The sequence below is a fragment of the Rhineura floridana genome, chromosome 1 (assembly GCF_030035675.1).
Source record: "Rhineura floridana isolate rRhiFlo1 chromosome 1, rRhiFlo1.hap2, whole genome shotgun sequence".
NCBI lineage: Eukaryota > Metazoa > Chordata > Lepidosauria > Squamata > Rhineuridae > Rhineura > Rhineura floridana.
Genome location: NC_084480.1, coordinates 285,307,870 through 285,332,510, shown reverse-complemented (window position 1 = coordinate 285,332,510; position 24,641 = coordinate 285,307,870). Strand labels below are relative to the sequence as shown.

The 24,641-nt window shown below is 42.4% G+C and overlaps 1 protein-coding gene across 8 annotated transcripts in view; it reads right to left on the bottom strand.

The window, feature by feature from the left end:
* CPQ (carboxypeptidase Q) overlaps nucleotides 1-24,641 on the bottom strand; it is a 272,115-nt gene that overhangs the window by 27,709 nt on the left and 219,765 nt on the right. For 3 of the 8 annotated variants that reach the window (XM_061603525.1, XM_061603528.1, XM_061603527.1), the window contains exons 8-9: nucleotides 15,457-15,495; nucleotides 14,283-14,357 (exon numbers count right to left, since the gene is read on the bottom strand). The exons of 1 other annotated variant lie outside the window; for it this stretch is intronic. In XM_061603525.1, coding sequence (XP_061459509.1) covers nucleotides 14,283-14,357; nucleotides 15,457-15,495 — 114 coding nt within the window. Of the gene's footprint in view, nucleotides 1-10,588; nucleotides 10,673-13,382; nucleotides 13,717-14,282; nucleotides 14,358-15,456; nucleotides 15,496-24,641 lie in introns of those variants that run through there. 4 more of the 8 variants (XM_061603538.1, XM_061603548.1, XM_061603558.1 and 1 more) reach the window with 4 other exon arrangements.

Genomic DNA, 24,641 nt, shown 5'->3' with positions numbered 1-24,641 from the left:
AGATAAACTGGACAGAAGTAACAGACCTTGATTCAAGTCTGAGAGAGGAAGTGAGTGTACAAGGGGCAAATTATTGGGCATTGCTTGACACTGGTGCCGCTCAGACATTACTGAGGCCAGATTTAATAAAATCTGAAGAAATATTACCTCAGGAAACGGTGAATATCCAAGGAGTGAGGGGTCAACCAGAAAGCTTGCCTGTGGCCCTGGTGAAAATGGCGTGGAGAGGCCAAGAGGGCAGATATAAAGTAGGCATTAATGCCCAACAACAAGAACCAGTGATACTGGGAAGAGATGTTATGGGGGCACAAGGGAAAATATATGTGGTGACCAGACAGCAACTTGGCAGAGAAACAGAAGCCATGTTAAGGGGGGCTGAAACAAACAGGGTGGAATCTGTTTGTGAGCCTCAGGTCCCCATAGCAACCCTTGGCAGGCCTGCTGAAGGAGACAAACTGTATCAACTGGTCTCTGGGGAAGAGACAGAGCATTTCAGAGAAGAACTGAATAAGGATACCAGTTTGAATCAAATAAAGGAGCAAGCCCTGACCCAACAGATTCCTTTCACTGACAAACTGAGGAATCAAGTTGTGTGTGAAAATGGGATTTTATATAGACTGTGGATGCCTGCTGAGAGAAAGGATGAATGTGAACCAGTGAAGCAATTGATAGTACCTAGCAAATACAGAACCAGATTGCTAGAGGCAGCCCACGCTGTCCCATGTGCAGGACATCTGGGAATAAAAAAGACCAAGAGGAGATTGGCTGCACACTATTATTGGCCAAACATCTCCAAAGATGTAAAACAACATTGTCTATCTTGTGGTATATGCCAAAAGGTGGGAAAAAGTGGAGTAAAGACTAAGGCACCCTTAAAGCCCCTTCCTATAATTGGACAACCCTTTTATAGAGTGGGAATAGATTTGGTGGGCCCTTTTTCCAAACCCACAAGGCATGGCAAGAAATATCTAGTGGTGGTGGTGGATTTTGCCACCAGGTACCCAGACGCAGAAGCACTAAGATCTGTAGAAGCCCCTGTAGTGGCAGAGGCTTTATTAAAAATCTTTATGAGGCTGGGTTTCCCTCATGAAGTGCTGACGGATCAAGGCAGTGTATTCATGGGAGAAGTGATGCAATGTATGTGGAAATGTTGTGGTCTAAAACATCTAAAGACCACTACTTACCATCCCGCCACTAATGGGCTAACAGAGAGATTCAATGGTGTTTTGAAGGGCATGATCAGAAGCTATGTTCAAGATCACCCACAAGACTGGGATGAACGGTTGGGATGCTTCTTATTTGCATACAGAGAAGTCCCTCAAGAGTCAACAGGCTTCTCACCCTTTGAACTCATGTTCACTAGAAAAGTGAGGGGACCTTTGGAACTGTTAAAAAATTCATGGGAAGGAACCCGGGAGAGTACAAAACATCTGTAGTAGATTTTGTATTGGAATTCCGCAATAAATTAACATCAATGATGGAGGTGGTGAAAAAGAATTTGAGTCAAGCACAGCAGAAGCAAAGTTACTGGTATGACAGAACAGCCAGGGAACGTGTGTATGATGTGGGAGATATGGTTATGGCGTTCATACCCAGGAAACATGACAAATTACAGGCTAACTGGGAAGGACCATATACCATCAGAGAAAGGCTTGACACAGTGACGTATGTAATCACCACAGACCAATTAAACAAAAGCAAAGTGGTTCATGTAAATTTCCGCTAGTAGACTATAAAATGCTCCCTATCTGGCCACCGGTCACGCAGCCAGAAATAATTGATCTGATCAAAAATCTAAGATCGGCTAAAGCCCCAGGCGGTGACAACCTTCCTCCGGAGATTTTAAAAACATATCCAGACTGGTGGGCACCCATTTTGGCTAATATTTTTACCCTGATCAATACTAAACGACACTTTCCACAGTCCTGGAAGGAAGCCATAGTGGTCCCTATCTATAAGAAAGGTCTTCGAACCGAGCCTTCCAGCTATAGGCCAATTAGCCTGCTTTCGATGATTGGCAAGCTTTATGCCAATTACCTAAAGAGGAAATTGACCACTTGGATTGAGGAGGAAAGTGTACTGGGACCAGAACAGGCAGGCTTTAGGAGTGGCAGATCGGTCATGGACCACTGCCTTCTCTTAAATCACCTAGCGGAGAAATACAGAAACCAGGTAGGGAGTGGTCTTTACGTCGCCTTCATAGATTTGAAGTCGGCGTTTGACTCTATTCCGAGGGATATTTTGTGGGCAAAATTGGCCAAAACAACCATTGACAAGAGGCTGTTGTTCTTGATACATAATTTGCATCTGAACACTTCTCTCCGTGTCCGTTGTGGGCCAAAAAGTGATCTCTCCAAATCAATTATCATGACAAAAGGGGTCAGGCAAGGTTGTGTTCTGGCCCCTTATTTCTTCAATCTTTTCCTGAATGATTTGGCCCCCAAATGCACTTCGTCTGATCTCCACTCACCTAAAATCAGCGGAAACAGTTGCCCCATCTTACTATATGCTGATGATGTGGCCCTGCTTTCCTTTTCTAAAGTCGGCCTCAAACGTCTGATTAGGATTTTTATGACATACTGTGCAGAGAATTTACTCACAATCAATTTCTCCAAAACTAAAATCCTAGCGTTTGCAAAATCTACCTCAACTCCCATATGGAAAATTAAAGGACACACCATTGAGCAAGTCAGATCCTATCAATATCTTGGTATGGTATTCCATTCCTCCCTATCTTGGGGGCCACACATTCGGGCGGCAGTTGCGACGGCCCGGACATCGCTGAAGAGTATCATACGATACCATTACAAATTCGGGGGACAATACATCCTGGCCGCTATTCAGGTGTTTAGGGCTAAAACATTATCCCAACTTCTGTATGGGGTCCAGCTCTGGGTACATGCTTTCAATTCCTCGGTTGAGTCAGTGTTATCTATTTTTCTTCGCCGAATTTTTGGAGTTCCAAATTGCGTTCCAAATGCTGTCTTAAGAATAGAGGCGGGATCAAGCTCGGTTGAATGCCAAGCCTGGTCCCTTGCTTTTAATTGGTGGGCCAAAGTTTCTTTTGCATACCCGTTGGGATATTTGTCACTCCTTGAGGGAGACGGGCATATTTCCACCTGGAGGAAATGCTTTTTAGACAAGTTGCCCTACTTGGGCCTATCAGTAGATTTTCTTTCCTCCCAAGGTTTCAGCAAGGCTAGGCAGATTATTAGGGTTCGGCTTAGGGACATCGATAGGCAAGCTTCAATAGATGCTGCAGCTAAAGCATGCTCCCCCCTCCAGCACAGTTTGCATATTAACTTTTTAAGGCACGCCCCTTATCTAGATATTTTAACTAATCCTAGATACCGATTAGCCTATTCTAAGGCCCGGTTTAATTGTCTACAGTCAGCGTTACTAGAGGGTAGATATAATGGCATACCTCTAGCACAACGTCTCTGTCTGTGTAAGGAAGGTCAGATAGAATCCCTCTCTCATGTTCTTTTCGCCTGTCCGTTGTATAATAAAGAAAGGGATCTGTATATTACACCCCTCACCCAAAAGTATCCAAACAGGTCTCGAGAGCATTGGATGCCATGGTTTCTTTCTGGCAATGACAGTATTTATCTGATTCCAGCTGCTAAGTTTTTTGATGCAGTTCAACGTATCCGTTTGTTATATATTTCTAATCTCCCCCCGTAGCCAATTTATTGTTAATTCCCTCTTATGTGTAATTTAGTCAATCGACTGTAATTGCCTGTAAATTTTCTTTGATGGGTCCCTGACCGCAATAATAAAGATTTGATTTGATTTGATTTGGTAAATATGTTAAAGCCTTACCATACCAGGGATGCACAGGTGTTGCAAGTTACCTTATTCCCTGAGGGAAGTGGGCCTGAACTTCCGGATTTGGTACAGGAAAGCAAAGACAAAGGAGGGGTAGATCAAGTGGAATGGTCAGAAGAGGTGAAGGAGGAAGTAAAAGAAGAGATTCTGAGAGTTTTGAAAAACTATGGGAATGTCTTTAGTAATAAACCTGGCCGAACCAGTATAGCCAAACATTCCATTAATACTGGAGATCATGCCCCAATCAGATCTATGCCATACCGCGTGAATGGGAAAGTTTTGAGTGAGATCAAAAAGGAGGTGGAAGATATGCTGGAATTAGGAGTGATCAGGGAATCCATCAGTCCCTGGGCCTCAAGTATTGTACTGGTTCCGAAAAAAGATGGAACGACAAGGTTTTGCATTGATTATCGGCTAATTAATAAAATCACGGTCCCAGATGCGTATCCTATGCCCAGGGTAGACGCAATGTTAGAGTTATTGGGGGCAGCAACCATTATCTCTACATTAGACCTCTGTAAAGGATTTTGGCAAATGGAACTAGACGAGCAATCCAGAGCCAAAACTGCCTTCAGTACACCAGATGGGTTATATGAGTTTGTGACCTTACCCATGGGACTAAGGAACTCACCAAGTTCATTTCAGAGGCTAATCAATACTGTGTTGCGAGGCATGTCAGATTTTGCAGTGGCCTATATCGATGACGTGGCCATTTTTAGCAAATCGGTGCCTGAGCATGTCCAACACCTGACAACAGTATTAGAGGCCTTAAGAAAAACAGGCCTCACAATAAAAGCTAAGAAATGCCAGTTTGGGCTAAAGGAAGTAATCTATTTAGGACATAAGGTGGGGAGTGGGAAAATCACCCCCTTATGGAGCAAGGTGGAGGCAATACAAGTGTGGCCTATCCCCTTAACCAAAAAACAAGTAAGGGCATTTCTAGGTGTGGCTGGATTTTATAGGAAGTTTGTGAGAAATTTTGGGGAAATAGCAACCCCCTTGCATGAATTAACAAAGAAGAAGTGTTCTGAGCGTGTGGTATGGACGGATGAATGTCAGAAGGCTTTTGATCTGCTGAAGCAAGCCTTGTGCCAAGGACCCATATTAATAGCACCAGACTATGAGCAACCATTCATCGTGGCTACAGATGCGTTGGACCTCGCGCTGGGAGTCTTGCTGCAGGAGAGAGAAGGCACCAGACATCCAGTGGCGTATCTGAGTCGCAAGCTGACGCCGAGGGAGAAAAACTATTCGTCGGTCCAAAAGGAGTACGTAGCGGTCGTGTGGGGACTGAATAAGTTGCGCCCATACGTGAGGGGACGAAGATTCACGGTAACAACGGATCATCGGGCCTTGTTATGGTTGCAGACTATGAAAAACCATAACACTATGCTGCAGAGGTGGTCCTGGGCCCTACAAGACTATCAAGTGGACTTCCAGTTCATAAAAGGCAAAGACAATGTACTGGCCGATGGACTTTCCAGGCAAGTGGCTGGGACTGCAGTGACGTGACCAGACGGAGGAACAAAGAAAGACATTTTCCCCATAGAGACTTGTTATATTGTTAACGCGACGTATAAATCCTGGAACAGGAATAATACTCTGCCGTTGTTTTAAGGGGGAGGAATGTGATGTTCCTGTATTAGTGTAAATAGGGTAAGTGCTGTTTGTAGAGGAGATACATGGTAAGTAGAATGAAAGAGGAAGGGGGAGTGAATGGGCAGTAGAATGTTGGATGATTGGCTGAATGTTTAAACTGGCTGACAGTATAAAAGGAAGAATGACAGGTAAATCTGGGTGGTGGTGAATGTTAGTGGGTTGTTTTGGTGGGTTTTGAGAGGAGATTGTGTGGAGAGTTGGTGGATGTGAGGAGAGGGTGGAGTTCGGATTAATACTAAGACCAGTACCTCAGGAATAGATGAAACCATATGCTTAAGTGCCTTTTAAAGAAATCTTGTTATCTTTGTTATTCAATAAATACTTTTGGTTTACCAAAGGCCTGATCCTTGGCTGGGGTTTCACAGACCAGAAAGGAGGGTAAGGTAAATACCAAGGCTGAAGGATAACAAATGGTGGCAGTGGGAAAGGGAAGAATAACACCACAAGCAGTCTGAGTAAATCAAAGGGATTGGGACAGCTTAAGCACGCAGTCACAGAGGTAACCTAATTGAGGGAGACTCAGGCCGAGTCTCTGGGACTACTGGTTATAGGACGTGACTGGTGGTGCTGCCTAGCAGGGGGATCTGTTGAGATCTGTGCTAGAGCGGGGAGAGAAACCATAAAAAAGGACAGTCCGGACTGGTGGAGTCCCTGGTGGTGCCTAGAGACAGGCAGTAACCACGAGCAGGTAGAAACCTGACAGGGAGAGCCAGGGAAGGGTGTCACATGTGTTTTTAAACTTTTGGGGGTGGGGGCGGGAGGAGACGATCTGAGTTCTTTCCCTTGCCACCTCTTTCCCATTTTGGGATGACTCCCCTCCCCACTTGCAGCAACAGCTCCCCGGGATAATGTCCCTTGCAACATGCCTGAGCAGATCAGCCCCTTTTCAGTGCGAGGACATGCAGTATACTGAAAAACCATGCCCCGTGCAAAGGCAACATTTCAGATGGGGAGTGGGGGGGGATGATATTTAAAACGGGCATTTACATCAGAAAACTCATGTGAAAATTGTACTTCCTGGGGCTGAAAACAGTTTTTTCTCCTTGGAAGAAGAAAACATATAACTGATAGCTAAATTTCTGGGACTGGATATTTTGTTGCCTGAAAGCCAGAAAAAAAAAATCAGAGGAGAAAAAGTAAGAAAGACAGAATAAACTGCCTTCTAGAATGGAATGTACTGCCTTCAAGTCGATTCCGACTTACGGCGACCCTATGAATAGGTTTTTTCATGAGGCTGAGAGGCAGTAACTGGCCCAAAGTCACCCAGTGAGCTTTATGGCTATGTGGGGATTCGAACCCTGGTTTCCCACATCATAGTCCAACACCTTAACCGCTACACCACTGGAGCACCCTAGTAAAAGTAGTGGTGTCATCCAGACTGGAAACAGTATGACACTAAAGGTTCACTAATATCTAAACAAAGAAAGGAAAGAAAACCCCCTTAAAGCACGGATGGTGGACTAGTTCCGGCCAGCAAGTCCTTGGTTTCCCTCCCACTCTGGTGGGCCACTTTATTTATTTTGTTTATTTATTGCATTTGTATACCGCCCATAGCCAAAGCTCTCTGGGCGGTTTACAACAATTACAACTTTGACGTCAATCAGGTGATGAATTTTTCCTTTGTAGCATGGCAAGCTGCAAAAGAAAAGCCAAGCCAAGTGAGGCTTGAATGCCTATCAGCTGACAGGAGGTGACTCCAAGTCTGCTTTCTGAAGGGATCAGCTGTGTGACGGAGTTCCCCCCAGGACTATCAGCTGATGGATGGTGATTTCAAGCCTGCTGGAGTTCCCCATGCCCTGCTTTGGCCAGGTGTCAGCTGCACCACTGAGTTCACCATGGAGCAGAGCTTGGAAAAGTAACTTTTTTTGAACTACAACTCCCATCAGCCCAATCCAGTGGCTATGCTGGCTGGGGCTGATGGGAGTTGTAGTTCAAAAAAGTAACTTTTCCAAGCTCTGCTCCATGGTGAACTATAATCCTAGCAGGCTTGCTCTCGCTGTCAGTCAGCCTCCACAATTGGGAGCACACTTTAAGGTTTTGGATTGTGCCTCTCTACCTGTCCCACACCTGATGTTACATATGTCAGGTGGGAAGCAGGTGGGAAAGGTTTGAGGGAAACTGTCTTGTCGGCCAAATTGGGACATGTGCCAGGCCTAATTAGACCTGCAAGCTGGAGGTTCCCCACCCCTGCCTTAATGAATTAGTATAAAGCATATGCATAGTGGAAAAAAATAGATTGTAGAGAAGAACAACCTGGCCTATAGCTGCGGTAGTGTCGAGAGTGATCTTCAGTGCCAAAGTTACATCATCATCCTATGTGTGGCAGGGCCTGACCTCACATTATGCTAATGATGTGATTAGCAATCACATTGTGGTTTATAAAAAGTAAAATACCAAGGATGAGTGAAGGGTGACAGTGCACAGGGAGGGAAGGTTTAAGTGTTTCCATCTCAGCAACAGACTTGATAAAGATCCCTCCCTCCTATTAGCATTAGCTAGTGTAATTGCCACATGCTGTTTATTATTTAGTTATTATTTATTAATTAAAATTATATCCCACCCTTCCTCCCAGAAGGAGCCCAGGGCTGGAGAGGAAAGTCTTAAACCACCCCTCCCAAGGTGTTACAGTGCTGATAATACCCTCTCACTTGTTAATTTTTAAAAAAACACACACGCACACTCTGATTGCTGATCACATAATTAAAGTTAGCCCTATAGAAGGACAAATAGATCCTATGTAACTGTGTGTCAGTGAAAACCTTATAATAATTAATTGCTTATTGCAGCACATCTGCAGGTCTAGACCCCATCTCCACAGGAGTCAGGGTTGATATGGGTCTGACTTAACACACACACACACATTTTCACAGTTTGTAAACAACATGGCCAAGAGGGAGGTGGGCACTGGAAACAAGGTTTTCAGATCAAGGCTTGAATGGAGACGAGCATCTACTGAAGGAGGTTATATGAAACTGACCATATGAATACAATAGATAGAAATCTGAGAATGGATGATATACATAAAAAGAGGGATGCTTTGTATAAATGAGGAAACTGAACATATCTTGGTGATTGGGCTGAAATGTACACGTTGATTAGGATATTTTGCCCAAAATAGAATGTTTTTGCAAAAATATGCTTGGAGCATTTGTTTAGAATCAATGGTGTATTGCTGAAATTGCTATTATTTTTCTGAGGTCACTGTATTGCTTTGTTGACCTCATTATACCATTGCACAGAACTTACAATGTTCATATATTGTTCTGGTGATCTCATTACTGTAGGGCAGAATAGGGAATGGCTTGCATTTATGTACACAGATTTTCTGGGGAAAAAAGGGTAAGCACTGAACTGAAGCTGCAGGTGCTGTAATGCTTTGCTCTAGGCCTTCTTTCCACACTGAGCAGGTGTCTGGCTGGTCATCAGCACTTGGGATATGCAACATAACTAAACCTTTGTAGTTGATAATTTGTTGTTGCTATTAAAATAAAATGTGATGTACCCTCTCTCTTGATGTGTTGTAAGAATCTGTGCTCCTGCTGTCAGAACATTCCCCTCCCCACAAGGCAGATAATTTTGAGGAAATGTTACTTACAGATCACATGCTTATACTGGAGCAGGGCAATAGATGGTATGCAGCTAAATAGTTGTGCTAGTGCAAAGATTAACACTCATGCAATAGTGTTTTTCCCCTCCCCCCCCACGTGCCATGCCGTCCCCAAATCTGCTCTGGATCAAATTTAGGGGGCACATGGGCATGGGTGTAGTCATCCAGGGTTGTAGACCTTTTACTCTATTGGGAGCAGGGTCATAGCCAGGTCCCTATGTAGTAGCCAATCAGCATGAAAAGGGAGTGTGGTAGCCATTTTGTGCTGATTGGAGCTAATCTGAGGGAAAGGAGGTGAATACTGAAAAGACTCCTCTCAGTAAGTAACACACGGTTTACAAAAAAAGGATGTTATTCCAATTTGCCAATACTACACTCAGTTGATCTTTGTGGAATCGACTTCTAAGTAAGTATATGTAGTATTGCAGCTTGATAGATAGAACTGGGATGCCTGTGGAATATTTGAAATATTTCCCAAGCTGAAGTGCTTTCAGTCATAGGTTACTTTCATCATTGTATATTCCTGGACACATCACACCAAACTTTCTCCGTACAACCATTTATAAAGCTGTTTTCAGCTTCTTGAAAATGGCAAAATCTAGTCCAGGTTGTACTGTAACACAAGGAGGATATATATATTTTTATATTTTGCTTGGTTCTGAGCAATACAGATCGCATGAAGACATAGTTTAAAATTCCTTGTAGTCAGTGATCTCTTCAACATACTATGACCCTGCTGAAGCTTGTCAAATTGCTTTAACAGTCTAGCTTCTGTGGTGATTTTTCCCCTTGTTATTGTCATAGCAGAAAACTGAATAACAAACTCATTTAACATTGGGATGACATGACAGAGACCATTTGAAGGACATTTTATATTTCGAAGATATCTGGAAGATGCAATTGTAAGTGACACACACACCTATACATTTGTGTGAGAGAGTATGTTAACATTTCCCCTATCAAATCTGAATTAATACATTCTTTTGGAAACTGTAAATTGATTCACGACACAAACTGGCTCCCACTGCATAGGCCATGCTCCTGGCACTTTTTTGTAATTAGTGTCATGTAACAAATACCTGAGAAAGGTGTGTGAATAGTTTTAGACAAATCTGGCATATGTTGGTCACACATTTACCTGGGAGTGAACTACATTGAACACTGTGAGACTTCCTTCTGAGTAAATATATACAAGACTGAACTATTAAGATTGCATATTAAATATATTGTATTTTTGTATTATTATAATGATGATTTCTTCTTTATTTTCCATTCCTACATCCTTCTTAAACTTCGTTAAAACACATTCGAAGCACATTTTCTCTCTCAATGCTGGGCACTGCAGTTTGCCAAGGATTGCTGGGATCTGTAACTCTGTGAGGGGTAAATTACAGTGCCCAGAATTCTTTGAGGGGATAAAAAGTGCTTTGAATGTACTTTAAAGGTATAAAAACAGGTATTCTTAAAAAAGGTATAGAAACAGGAATAGCCGACCTGTAGGGATGGTTGAATCTGTCCGTTTTAGTTATCATTTTTCCAATTTAAATTCACACACGCACACATACACGGATACTGCCACTGGGAAGACACAAAATGAGACTCTTTCAGATGAACTGTTTATTAAGCATTCATTCTGATTTGCTTGCACAACTCTTAAGTGGAGGTTATGTCCAGATTTTAATGTCTGGGTTAGGCTTCATCTACACTATACAGTTAAGCAGTATTATATCACTTTTAGCCAAAGAATCCTGGGAACTGTGCTTGAGAGCTAGTGTTGTGTAGTGGTTAGAATGTTGGAGGAGGACCTGGGAGACCAGGGGTTCAAATCCCCACTTAATCAATTCCCTGATTGTTAAACCATTCTGAGAACTGTACCTCCGTGAGAGGAATAAGAGTGTCCTAACAACTCTCAGCACCCTTAACAAACTACAGTTCCCAGTATTCTTTAGGGGAGGCCATGACTCTTTAATTATACAATACTGCTTTAAATACATAGTGCAGCCTTATAGCAGGTACAAGGTGGGCAAAAAAAAGAGCTGAGCATGCCTTCCCCCTCACTGCTCCAAATCAGACCTTCACATGCATGATATAACTACATGAAATCAAACCAAATGACTATGAGCAGGTCCACTCCATAAATTTAGAATCATTGAATCACAGAATAGTAGAGTTGGAAGGGGCCTATAAGGCCATCAAGTCCAACCCCCTGCTCAATGCAGGAATCCAAATCAAAGCATACCCGACAGGTGGCTGTCCAGCTGCCTCTTCAATGCCTCCAGTGTTGGACAGCCCACCACCTCCCTAGATGATCGGTTCCATTGTCATACTGCTCTAACAGTTAGGAAGTTTTTCCTGATGTTCAGTCAAAATCTGGCTTTCTGTAACTTGAACTCACTATTCCTTGTCCTTCACTCTGGAATGATTGAGAAAAGATCTTGGCCCTCCTCTGTGTGGCAACCTTTCAAGTACTTGAACAGTGCTATCATAGTCTTCCTAAGTCTTCTCTTCTCAAGGTTAAGTATACCCAGTTCTTTGAGTCTCCCCTCATAGGGCTTTGTCTCCTGTCCCCTGATTATCCTTGTTGCCCTCCTCTGAACCTGTTCCAGTTTATATCACGCCTTTCCTCCTAGAAGGAGCCCAAGGCGGCAAACAAAAACACTAAAAACAGTCTAAAACTCATACCTTCTCTAAAACACTCAGGGCTCCACACGTTGGGGTGGGAGTGTGTGAAAGCTCTCACCTGAACATCTAAATAGTTATTCCTTTCCTTTCATAATCAAGGTTCATTTCCCAGAGTTACCCAACAATCTCTTATTAGAACATTCTCTTTTTAAAAAAGCAACCATTCATAACAGCAGCAGCAGCAGCAGCAACAACAACAATTTGTGAATCCACATGTATTTCCCAAGGCAAATTACATACTCTGTAATACTAAGGAATAAAAGTTCTGGTCAGTAGAATAAAAAGCTGAACTCTTTTAGAAGAAGGCTGGACCAGTCCAACAATGCAGATATGTCCCCACATCCTTTCACTGATGTTTGAAAGCCTAAGAAGTAGATAAGAAAGCATTTTGTCACAGTCACTGCTGTGTTTGAAGACTGCAGCACTGCATGAAAATACTTCAGCATCTAATTTCTTGGTGCCTTCTGGTGAAAATTGGGAAAGATACTCAATTTCCTTGGATCTGTTTGGTGTTGTTTCATTTGAGGACTTGTTTGCTTTCTCAGTATTTTGTAGCAAAGGCCATCAATACTGAATGTGGAAATTTACTCTTCATCCTCTTTTACATAATTGAGTGAATTCAGACTTGAATGAGTTCATTGATGGTTTGCTGCTTAAGAACAACAAGCCAATCATTTGAAAATTTCAGTTTCCCACCAGTTCTCAAAGCACATCGATGTTTGTCTTTCCAAAAGGCAAAGTTGTTTCTTCTGTGATTTAAAGTACAACTGGACACCATCTTTGAGACTGACAAGATGCTGAAATCAGGAAAACTTCCATACACATACACATGTGTGTGCATGTGGTAAGATGAGCAAATTAAATTCAGTACACTTACCATGATAAAAATTCGTAATGATAAAATTCATAATAATAGTTGATTATAGTTAGTATATTGTGGGAGAGATTCAAGTGCACACTGGAAATTTAGGTTTGTGCAATTATAGTGGATTAAAGTGCTCTATCACCCAAATGCAACAAATTTACTTTGTGAGACAGGTGCATGCTGCGACTCCCTCCCCCCCGCAATGGGAATAAAACAGCCAACAATGGCTTATGGGTGAAAACAGGCCACAACTTTATTGATTAAATCACGTAAGCAGGGACTGGCATGGCAGCAGGGCAAGGATCCACTTCATTGCAGCAGCCCATGCTGAATGAATGCTGAGTCATCCAAAAAGCAGCTGGGAATCACCCTTTGGAGTTGGCCAGTGTTAGATCCAGGTGGGGCACAAGCCCAAGGTGCCTGTGGTCCTGCTGTTCAACCAGTGGGGTGGTTGTAAGCTGGATGAGGCAATGATCCTCCTGAGCTAAGGGCATGGACAATGAGTACCCCACTAGACCCCTTATGGGAGTCCTCCTTATGTCTGATCCTACCCAATGCCATCGCCACCACAGTTGTGACAGAAGCATATGTATGTCTAACAACTGCATAGTGGATCACTGAGGGATAGGCAAAAAAGACCCCTGCTTAATCGAGGGGCAATTTGATTGAGAGAAAAAACTCCTATCTGACCTGTCAACCAGCAACCTTGTTATAAACAGCTCAGAGTCTCAATAAAACCAAGGGAGGATGGGTGGAAAAACTGGCACATGAAGAAAGAGGCCAACATCCAGCAGGCCAGGACCTTTAATAGGCTTGCAGCTGAACCCTGACCCTCCGTGGCTCTCACAGGATCACCGCCGACTACGGCATTCCCTTGAGAGCTCACACAGCTTCCATCATTGATTGGGGCTGTGCTCTGCCCAACAAAGGCGCCCCACACCAAGGGCATGAGGCTTTGCTTTTTTTTTTATAAACTGACTTTTCCTGGTTATGCAAATGATGGGGACAAAAAGGGGAGGCAGGCTCTGGTGCCAAGTAAGATTTATTGTAGTGCTCTACTTTTCTTCCTCAGGAGCTAAAAACATTCAAACAAACTCAAATTAATGTCATGGAGACAACACCATGGTCTTAAACATCAGCAGAGTACTTTTAGAGACCACATTCTGTGTGAATCACTTAAACATTTTTTAAAAAAATCATTATGATATATCCCTGATCATTAACATCAGACTAGCATCTTATAAAACCATACTGTATGGCTCAAATTGAACAAAATCTTGTAATAGCCATTACAAAGCAGCTTAAACATGAAACTCTCTCATCCCCAGGTCGCCCCATTGTTTCAGGCAATGATTCTATACTGGAACCATTGTCTCAGTTTGTTGATTATTTTTTAAAACCTTTCATTCCTTCTATGAGATCATATGTGCGGGATTCCACACATTTTTTTTTTTTTACAAAAAATAGGTCCTATTAAGATGCCGTTTGTTTTTACTATGTATGTTATGAGTTGATACAGATACATTATTGATTATACTTATGCGTATTTTATCTCTAGCCCCTGATGAAGGCTGAGTTTTATGTGGCTGAAATGCATTAGGCTCATTCTCTCAGTAAATGGATTTGGAATTTTTTACTCACATTTCTTTGTCTCCGGCATCTTGGGTTCCCCCCTGCCCCATCTCTGCCTTTTTGGATGCCAGCCACCTGTGCTACCTATTAAGATCCAGTCAGAAGACGTTCTGGTCACTATGGATGTCAAATCTTTATATACAAGTATTCCACAAGATCAGGCACTGGAAATAATTTTTGATATTTTACAGAAACGAGAAGTACGGAATCCACCAACTCATTTTTTGACCTCCTTGGCCGACATAGCTTTATGGAAAAAATATTTTTCATTTAACAAAAAGTTCTTTTGGCAGACCAAGGGGGTGGCCATTGGATGCCCCATGGCTCCAGAGGTTGCAAATTTATACATGCAACATTTTGAACAACAATTTATTTTTTGCCAACAATCCACATGGCAGAAATATAATTTCATGGCTATGATATATAGATGATATATTCATGATTTGGCGAGGCACAAACAATGAGTTGAGGGATTTTTTTCAATGGATTGATGTTTAATATCCCAATTTTAGTTTTGAGACAACTTGCAGTATTGAACAGGTCAATTTTTTGGACATCATAGTCAAAAAATCCATAAAGAGTTTAATTACCACCATTTACAACAAACCTACTGATAGAAACACTTTTCTTAAGTATGATAGTTATCCTGCTCATCTCAAGAATAATCTACCATACAATCAGTTCTTAAGAATATAGCGTAATTGTTCAAGAAACCTACATCCAGGAATCTCAATCTTTAGCACAACGTTTCTATGATAGAGGATATCCTGTTAAGGTGGTGAGGACAGCTATTAATAGAGCTAATGCCTGTAAACGTGACATTCTGTTATGTCCTCAAAAAAGAACGGTGCAGAACCGCACAGCATGCATCCTTCCATTCAATCTGATTACTAAGAGACTTCAAACATATTTGCTCCAACTGGCATTTGGTCCAGGATCTGCCAGGCCTAACAACATGACCTATGGTAGCATTTAAAAGAACAAGAAATCTCAAGGACTGGTTGATCCATACAGAATATGCAAGGAGCGACAATTACAAGTGTCAATCAACAATCTTTCATACATCTAAGCCAACAGGACACCATCCATGTGGCCATTGCTCACACTGAAAGTTTACTCAAAAGAATTTTTTTTTGGTCAATCCCAACACTAGAAAGCATATTCAAATCCATGATTTCTTTACCTGTAATTCTGTAGAAGTCATTTATCTGATTTCCTGTCCCTATAATCAGATTTATGTTGGGAAGACATTGAGACCATTAAAACTCAGAATTGGGGAACATCTTTGCAATTTAAGACACCAAGGAATGGGTGCTCCGTTGGTTAGACACTTTATTGAAAAACAACATAAAACAAATGATTAACATTTTGGGCCATTGAAAGAGTTATGGGTAATGATAGATTACTCAGTAAGAGAGAGTTATTCCGGATCATTTCTCTGAAAAGTCTGGGACCTCTAGGATTAAATGAGGATTTAGAGTTTTCTGATTTTAAATAATGTAAGAAACAAGGGTTTTATATGAAACTTGGTTTACTGTCTGTAAAAACTGTATATGCTAGTTAGTCACTGTAAGTACCAGCTGTATCAGTAAAATTCACAAATGCAGTGATTGTGCAGCTGAGCTGATTTATATACTTAGTATGGATACTAGCAGCCTTTAAGTTTGGTTTGCATTCAGTGTGGGGCTTGGATAAAGAATTTGCATTGCTTTGACAGAGCTAAGGAAATATAGCTCCGCAGGTCAGTACAGGGCAAGGTCTTTGTGTTTTTCTGGGGGAATGAGAGAGTTTTATGTTTAAGCTGCTTTGTAATGGCTATTACAAGATTTTGTTCAATTTGAGCCATACAGTATGGTTTTATAAGATGCTAGTCTGATGGTAAAGATCAGGGATATATCATAATGAAAAAAATTTTTAAATGTTTTTTAAGTGATTCACACAGAATGTGGTCTCTGAAAGTACTCTGCTGATGTTTAAGATCATGGTGTTGTCTCCATGACATTAATTTGAGTTTGTCTGAATGTTTTTAGCTCCTGAGAAAGGAAAGTATTTCCGAAATGCGTAGAGCACTACAATAAATCTTACTTGGCACCAGAGCCTGCCTCCCTTTTTTGTCTTCAGTTTGGTGCCTGTTCCCTTTTGTTCCTGCTATGCAAATGATGGGGACATGCACTGAAAAGTGTGAGATGGGTAAATGATTAGCAGAAAGATGTATAAACCAGTGGCGTACCTAGTGTATTTGACACACGGAATGGATCATTTTTTAACACCCCCCCTCCTCTATACAACAACATTATTTTCAGTAATAATCATGAAATGAAATGAATAATAGTAATGGCCCCAGCCCCTACCCCCCTGGCCAGATGTGACACAGTAGTAGACTGCCAATGGCTGTGGGGGCTCCACAGAAGCCGGGCGGGAGACCCTCACCATATCTGCTGGTAGAGGCAGGCTGCAGAGGCTGCAGGAGGCGCAGCTCTGAGCAGACGAGGTTAGGGGTGTGCCGGGGAAACTGTGATGAGGGCAGGGTGGCGAGTGGTGGCCGCACTGTGGAGGTCGCCCCACTTGCTTGCGGGGAGAGTGAAAGAGCCCTGCAGCCGGATCAGGCCAGCGGCACCACCTAGCCTGCCCCGGTGTTTTCTCTTGGCCAACCAGACGCCCTCAGGGACACTCGCGTTCAACGGCCCTCTCGTCTGGCGGCCGGGGGTGCTGCTGAGCAGACAGGTGGGCAGGTGGCGAACGAGTCCAGCCGCCGAAGCACCTGCTTGCCAGAGGGAGGGGCCTGGTGCGTTTCCGCTCTCCCTGCCCTGGCACGGAACCTGGCGCTCACCTTGCTCTGCTGGCCCAAGGGCTGCCTCTCTTGGGGCAGGCAGGGAAGGGGAGAAGGAGGCAGAGGAGGGCGACAGTGAGCGCTGCGGCCGGGAGGCCAATGAAGGGAGTGCAGAGCTGCGCTTGGTGAGGGGCACCATGGAGGAGCCTCTGATGCAGCCCCACAGGTGCGGGATGTGAGCTGTGGCACCAGCCCCCTTCCTTGTAGTCAGCCAGCCAGCCAGCCATGGGGCCGCCGCGGAGGCGTGCCCTGCCTCTGCCACTGAAAAGAGCCGCCAGAAACCTGAGGGAGCTGCCCGTTGTTTGCTTGCACCCAGGGTGCACCCCCCTTGGTACGCCACTGGTATAAACACTGCACAAGCAAATCAGGATGAATGCTCACTGCCATATAACCAGAGCTTGGAAAAGTTACTTTTTTGAACTACAACTTCCATCAGCCCCAGCCAGCATGGCCACTGGATTGGGCTGATGGGAGTCGTAGTTCAAAAAAGTAACTTCTCCAAGCTCTGCATACAACGTCTCTGTAAACAAATCAGAATGAATGCTCAGTAAAGGCTCTGGACATAATTTAGCCTCTGCGTAAGCTATGTGCAAGCAAATCAGGATGAATGCTCAGTAAACAGGACACTTGGGGGAGCCCCATTATGCCTCATCTGTGTGTTCTAGTGGTGAGATCCTTGCCTAGACAGACAAATATTAAAAAGAGGCCCAAGACCCCATGAATGCACTGTGAGCTGGCCAGGATGCAGCACTGTCTCAAGCTGGTCTGCATGGAATCCTCTCCTCAGCAAAGGCTGGCCTTAACTGAGGTTCTCTTCTCATTATATTGTGATCTATCTCTATATATACTGTTAAACTACATTGACAAAAGCTGATTGGTGTATTAATCACACCTTCTTATGTATCATTGGCCTTAATTTACTTATTTATTTATTATTTATTATTTGATTTATATCCCGCCCTTCCTCCCAGGAGGAGCCCAGGGTGGCAAACAAAAGCATTAAAAACACTTTAAAACATCATAAAAACAGACTTTAAAATATATTAAAATAAAACATCTTTAAAAACATTTTTAAAAGCTTTAAAAACGTTTTTTAAAAGGTTTAAACACACACACACACATATAAAGAAAGGTTTAAAACATATTAAAAAGCAATTCCAACACAGATGCAGACTGGGATATGGTCTCTACTTAAAAGGCTTGTTGAAAGAAGAAGGTTTTCGGTAGGCGCTGAAAAGATAACAGAGATGGTGCCTGTCTAATATTTAAGAGGAGGGAATTCCAAAGGGTAGAGGTACCACTACACTAAAGGTCCATTTCCTATGTTGTGCAGAACGGACCTCCTGATAAGATGGTATCTTCAGGAGGCCGTCACCTGCAGAGCGCAGGGTGGATGGTACACCAGCAGCAACCCTAGTTTACTGTCTCCTTGGCCCAACACCAGGTGCAGGCCCTCGCAGCCAGCTCTAAGACAGAGTGGTTTCCTGGTGACAGAGAAGGAAGTTCTGTAGACCACAGCAACTCCTCCCCTCTGTCCCTGCAGCCTGTGCTGGTGTTGCGCTGAGTATCCAGGTGAGCAAAGCTGGGTCAGATTAAAGGAGCATTTGCTTGGCAGGTAGTCAAAGGATATAACATCATTCACATACCAATCCCAGATCAAAGGTTTGGCAGGCTAACATTGTTCCCTGTCACTGTGGGACTCTGCCAAAGCTTGACCTTATGACCTGAAATGTCCAGCCCTTCACATTTCATTCTAGCTAACTTTGAAGGATTGGCAAAAAGCCAATAAAGATAACTAGGTGGTCCCATGCTAATCACATGAACTGCTAGTGACTTTGATAATGTTGGCAAGTAGCCAACACAGATTCCTTTTAAATACACTCTCTTATGACATTGTGTGACATAATGCATTCCCACACAGAATTATCTCCTGAAAGAATACAGCCTAAATAATTCTACTTAAGCAGATTCAGGCCCCTACATAGGCTCCTGGTAGAGTATTAAAGGGGCAACTGCTGGGCTCCACCTATCTCCTTGAAATACAATAATCTTATGTGTATTTCCAATACAGCCGTCTAGTGCCACTTGAAATGGCTGCAATTTCCCCCCAGTTAAAATTGCTTAGTCACCTTGTCTTTAAGTCCACCCACAAAAGTGCAGAGAATTCACACACACATGCTCAAAAGTTGCCAATTTCCCCTCTATCTTCGGAGTGGAACAAATGGTTCCACAAGTGTTTGTGTGTGTGATAGAGAGTGATTTCAGCTTGGCCTTACTTGAGACAGCTGAGAAGGAGCTGAAGGAGGAAAGGTCATAGGCAGAGGAAGGGATATATTGGGATATGGGGATGGAGAATTGAGAGAGAGCTAGATCAAGGAGGGCTTTGACAGAATGGGTGCATAGTTCGTTCTAGATGCAGGAGCAGACAGGAGAGCCAATGCAGAGATTTAAGAAGGGGTGTCACATACTCTAGATAACAAAATAGGCAAATAGCTTTTGGTGGCAGAATTCTGGAGGTGAGACAGCTGAGGTGTTAGAAGACCAGAAAAGAGAAATAAAGGAGGGAGATTACCAGGGCATGATGTAATTTTCACTGAGCAGGCAGAAAGGAAGTGCTGTACCTGGAGAAGTGACATGACTTGCTTTAAGAAGCAATTTCAATGTTTCAAAGATCTATTTTCATTGAATGGTGTTAAAATAAGTGCTCACCAAAAAGCGACTTCACAGGTTAACGAACACTCTCTTGTAATGCAGTTTAGTTTAGTTTTTTTTTACAGTAATGGATTTAACATTTGCAGTTGGTTCTCTAAGTGCCAAGCAATTAAAACTGGTCTCTTGGCATGAGGCTTCACCTTAATAGCTCCTAACATGTCAGCAACAGACTCATTTCATCCTTGTTTTCCACCAGGACAAGATAATTTTACGGAAGACTCATGCAAGCTGATGAAGTGCTAAAGAAAATACATCTACCTTTATGTTGTGTTTGCAAAAATGCAAGTTCCTAACATTGCATATGCACATTTAAATCCCTTGTCTCAGCTTTTAGGGCTTTGGGTTGGTAGGGCTTGGAATAATATGGTGTGGAGTGATTACTAGAGTTGTGGACATGGATCAGGAAGGTACATGGATCAGGAAGACCAGAGCTTGGAAAAGTTACTTTTTTGAACTACAACTCCCATCAGTCCCAGTAAGCATGGCCACTGGATTGGGCTGATGGGAGTTGTAGTTCAAAAAAGTAACTTTTCCAAGCTCTGAAACCTGGGTTAAAATCCTCACTCAGCCACGAAGCTATAGATGAACTTGTTCAGTCCACTTTTTGCAGTGGACCAACATGTCTGAACTTGCTTGCAGATTGGAACACAGCTATCAAATGGTTTGTACACTTCTCTGGAGGTTGCAGTGCAGTTTGTCCCAAAAGTGTGCACAAACATTGAATACTGTGCATGGGGGGGGGGGAGAGAATGCATTGAAAAATGCATATTTTGTGGGAAAGCACACACAAAATGTGTCCAAAATGCATACAACCTATAGGACATTTTTTTGGTGCATTTTTAAAGAAGGTCCACAAAAATGGGATGGAACGGTGCTATGGCTGAACAGCAGCAAAGATGACAAACGGCAGACTTAGGATGGCTCATCCCTCCCTCCGTGGCTTCCGTTGAATAGAGTCTCTTCTACCAGCTTTGGCTGGTACCTGAAGGGGATAGCCTGTCTTTGTAACCTGTCTGATAACCTCCAGGTTACACTACTGCAATGAGTTGTATGAGGGGTTGCCATTAAAAATGGTTTAGAAACTACAGCTAATGCAGAACTCAGTAGCTAGATTGCTCACTGGAAAAGAAGATGCAAAGATACAACACTGATTCTAGTCTGACTGCACTGGGTGCCAGTTTGTTTCTGGGTCCAATTCAAACTGCTGCTTTTGACCTTTAAAGCCTTATACAGAGTAGGCCCACTCAATCTAAATGACTGCCTTTCCCCCATATGAATCTGCCTGGACCCTGAGATCATCCAAGGGAGTGTGGTGATGTCAGAACAGACCTTATGTGCAGTAACTCCCCACCATTTATGGAATGATCCTCCTTTGGGAGGCCTGCTTGGCACCAACCTTGTTATTGTTTTGGCACTAGGCAAAAACATATTTGTTTTCCCAGGCATTTGGGCAACATCAGCAATAAATATGATCTTGTATTGTTAAATCTGTTTTCAATATGTTTATGCAATTTTTTATTGTATTTTTTTACTTGCCTGTAGAGAAACTAGATTCAGTTTACATTTAAAGGTGAACCTTCAGAATTCACACTTTCTGAAACAATACACAAACCAAAACACAGCCATTCTTCAAAACTCACACTTCTCCGAATTTTGCAATGCATTTCTCCAAATATACATACTAGGATAAAAGCTGCATTAAAATGCATATATCAGTGAAAATAGCATGCAAAAATAAATTCTATTAAGGAAAACTGCTTTGCAAAAATGGGTATACTAGGCAAAATTACATACAAAATAAGTATCGGGAAATTTGCTCTAAAACGCTTATGAATTTTTCTGAGGACTTTTTTTTTGCTGTGAATCACACATTGATGTGGAAGAACTGAATAGTGGAAAAAGGAGATAATGAGAGAAACTGGAATGAGCAGATTTGTCAATCCCTACTTGGCGGGAAATCACTTTGGGACTTTTTTTAGTGGGAAGCCTATATAAATGTAATGAAGCTAACCTAAACCTAAAACCATCTGCTTTGGGACTGTAAAAGCAAGGGGACGCTCTGGCCTCATCCACTGGTCAAAGGAACAAGATCCACCAACTGCTATTCAATCAAGAACACCATCAAGGGAAGACCAGACCAGCCTCAACTGGATATAAAGGCTTAAAGCTCACCACTTTGTTCTAGCTTCTGGTCTCTCTCCTCTACCTATTCCCTCCACTCATCCGCCCTTGTGTGCTCTGTCTGTTTAGCTTGATGGCAGGACCTGTGCGTCATTTAGTGGTTGTTGTAAGCCATTTTTGGAAGACAGCAACTGTCTGAAAAGTGAAATGAAATGCAGTAAATGCCAACAAGATATGCAAGTTGTGGAACTATTAATAAGTAATTTATGTAGCCTCTGAATTTCAAGCTTTGAGTGATTTTGAAGCTACCTGATACCTCAGAATGATTTTGTGGGGAAATCCAATGTAAAGGACAGGTTGAGTTTTTACAAGACAAAATATAAAAATATTGCAGTTCAATATTTTATCTTTTTGAGTATTATTATCTTTTCTCCCATTTGCTCTCTCTTTTGCTTCATTAACATGTTTGTTTGATCCTGGATCTTATCAAGATGCTAAAAGTTGCTTTTGTTTATATTTATTTATTGGTTTTTTATTGTTATTGGAAACTCAAAATTAATCTGTTTTCTCTTTTGCTCTATTAACATGTTTACTTGATCCTGGATGCTAAAAGTGGTTTTATTTATATTTATTTGTTACAAAATTATTTTTTCCTTTTTTAAAAACAAATATAATAAATAAAGAAATAATAAAGAAACAAAACCCAACTTGTGATTCTGAAGAATGTTAGGTGCAGTGCCACATGCAATAGCGCTAGTACTGTGGAGAAGATGCTGTTTGAATCTGGTTCTGGATTGCTAGCATGATGTGTAGACTGGCCCTCAGTTGGCAGCCAATGACAGCAATCCAACAAGGCTTAGTCTTTCTTTCCAGGAAGAATCCACGCCCTTCCAGGCATATTTACCATAGTACACACAGGCAGCCTCCACGCTCAATATGCACTTTGTAGGAGATCTTGGCTTTCCGATGATTTACTAAGTCCATGTAAAGCTTTCAATCATTCAGAATTCAACTGGCCAATTCATAAACTGGGTTGGGCAGGTCTCTAAACTTTTTTTTTTTAATCGATTGCTTATGGGATTACTTGCCTGATGAATTTCAGGGAAGTTCCTTCATGTCTTAACAGTTCCTTTCAAATAACAAAATCTAACTGTATTTTTAGTGTCTGCTTCTTGGTCTGACAGAAGGTGCTTATGTTATGATTTCAAGGGGATATGAAGAGAATGGGTTGAAGTGAAAAGTGGTGGGATGGCTGTGTTTACTGAATTGCTGTTTCTAAAAAAAGGAATCGATGGGCAACACAGCACAAACTTGTCAGCTGTTCAGACAAGACTAATTATATATCTAGCCTCCTGTGTCACTCTAGCGAAGCATAGGTTTGCCATCCTTGCAGGCACTGATGAGGAAGTATCTATAGGGAGTGATGCGGCTGAAGGCCAAATTCACCATGGGCCATGTGTGGCCGGAGCACATCAGCGGGGTCCGTCTCATTGCCATGGCAGAGGTGGCAGGAGGAAGAAGTGGAGGACTGAGGGACAGGGTGGGTCACAAGAAGAAGAGGAGGCACAGAGGAAGAAAAGAGGCCTCATAGGCTGAGAGGCAGGCAGGTGAGCGGATGACGGGATGCTGCTTGCCCATAGCCATGCAAACGACATGGCCACTGAGGGAGGGACAGACGGTGCCGATGCCGAAAGCTGCAGTGGTGGAAAACTAATTATATAAATGAGAAGTGGTTGATATAACTTCAAAGCAATGTACTTATTCATACTACAGTTCACCCCAAAAGATATTTACAGATCTAGCTTCTGCTAATAAAATGTGCTGGTTGAAAATACTGGCTTGAATCCAAAGAACTACAGGCAGCGTTTTACTAGGCCATCTTCCCACTTGTATCTAAGGATGGTAGAGAAATCTGATTCAGTTCACATTTAAAAGTAAACCTGTTTAATTTATACTTTCTGAAACAAGATGGAAACTGAAACACAGCCACCCTTTGAAATTCACCCTTCTCCAAATTTTGTAGTGCTGTTCTTCAGCAAAGTAACATGTACAAAAATGCATACATTAAGGTAAAGTGTGCATGTTGTTGTTGTTGTTATGTGCCTTCAAGTCGATTACAACTTATGGCGACCCTATGAATCAGCGACCTCCAAGAGCATCTGACATGAACCACTCTGCTCAGATCTTGTAAGTTCAGGTCTGTGGCTTCCTTTATAGAATCAATCCATCTCTTGTTTGGCCTTCCTCTTTTTCTACTCCTGTCTGTTTTTCCCAGCATTATTGTCTTTTCTAGTGAATCATGTCTTCTCATGATGTGTCCAAAGTATGATAATCTGTTTCATCATTTTAGCTTCTAGTAACAGTTCTGGTTTAATTTGTGCTAACACCCAATTATTTGTCTTTTTCGCAGTTCATGGTATGCACAAAGCTCTCCTCCAGCACCACATTTCAAATGAGTTGATTTTTCTCTTATCCACATCTTTCACTATCCAACTTTCACATCCATACATAAAGATTGGGAATACCATGGTCTGAATGATCCTGACTTTGGTGTTCAGTGATACATCTTTGCATTTGAGGACTTTTTCTAGTTCTCTCACAGCTGACCTACCCAGTCCTAGCCTTCTTCTGATTTCTTGACTATTGTCTCCAATTTGGTTAATGACTGTGCCGAGGTATTGATAATCCTTGACAAGTTCAATGTC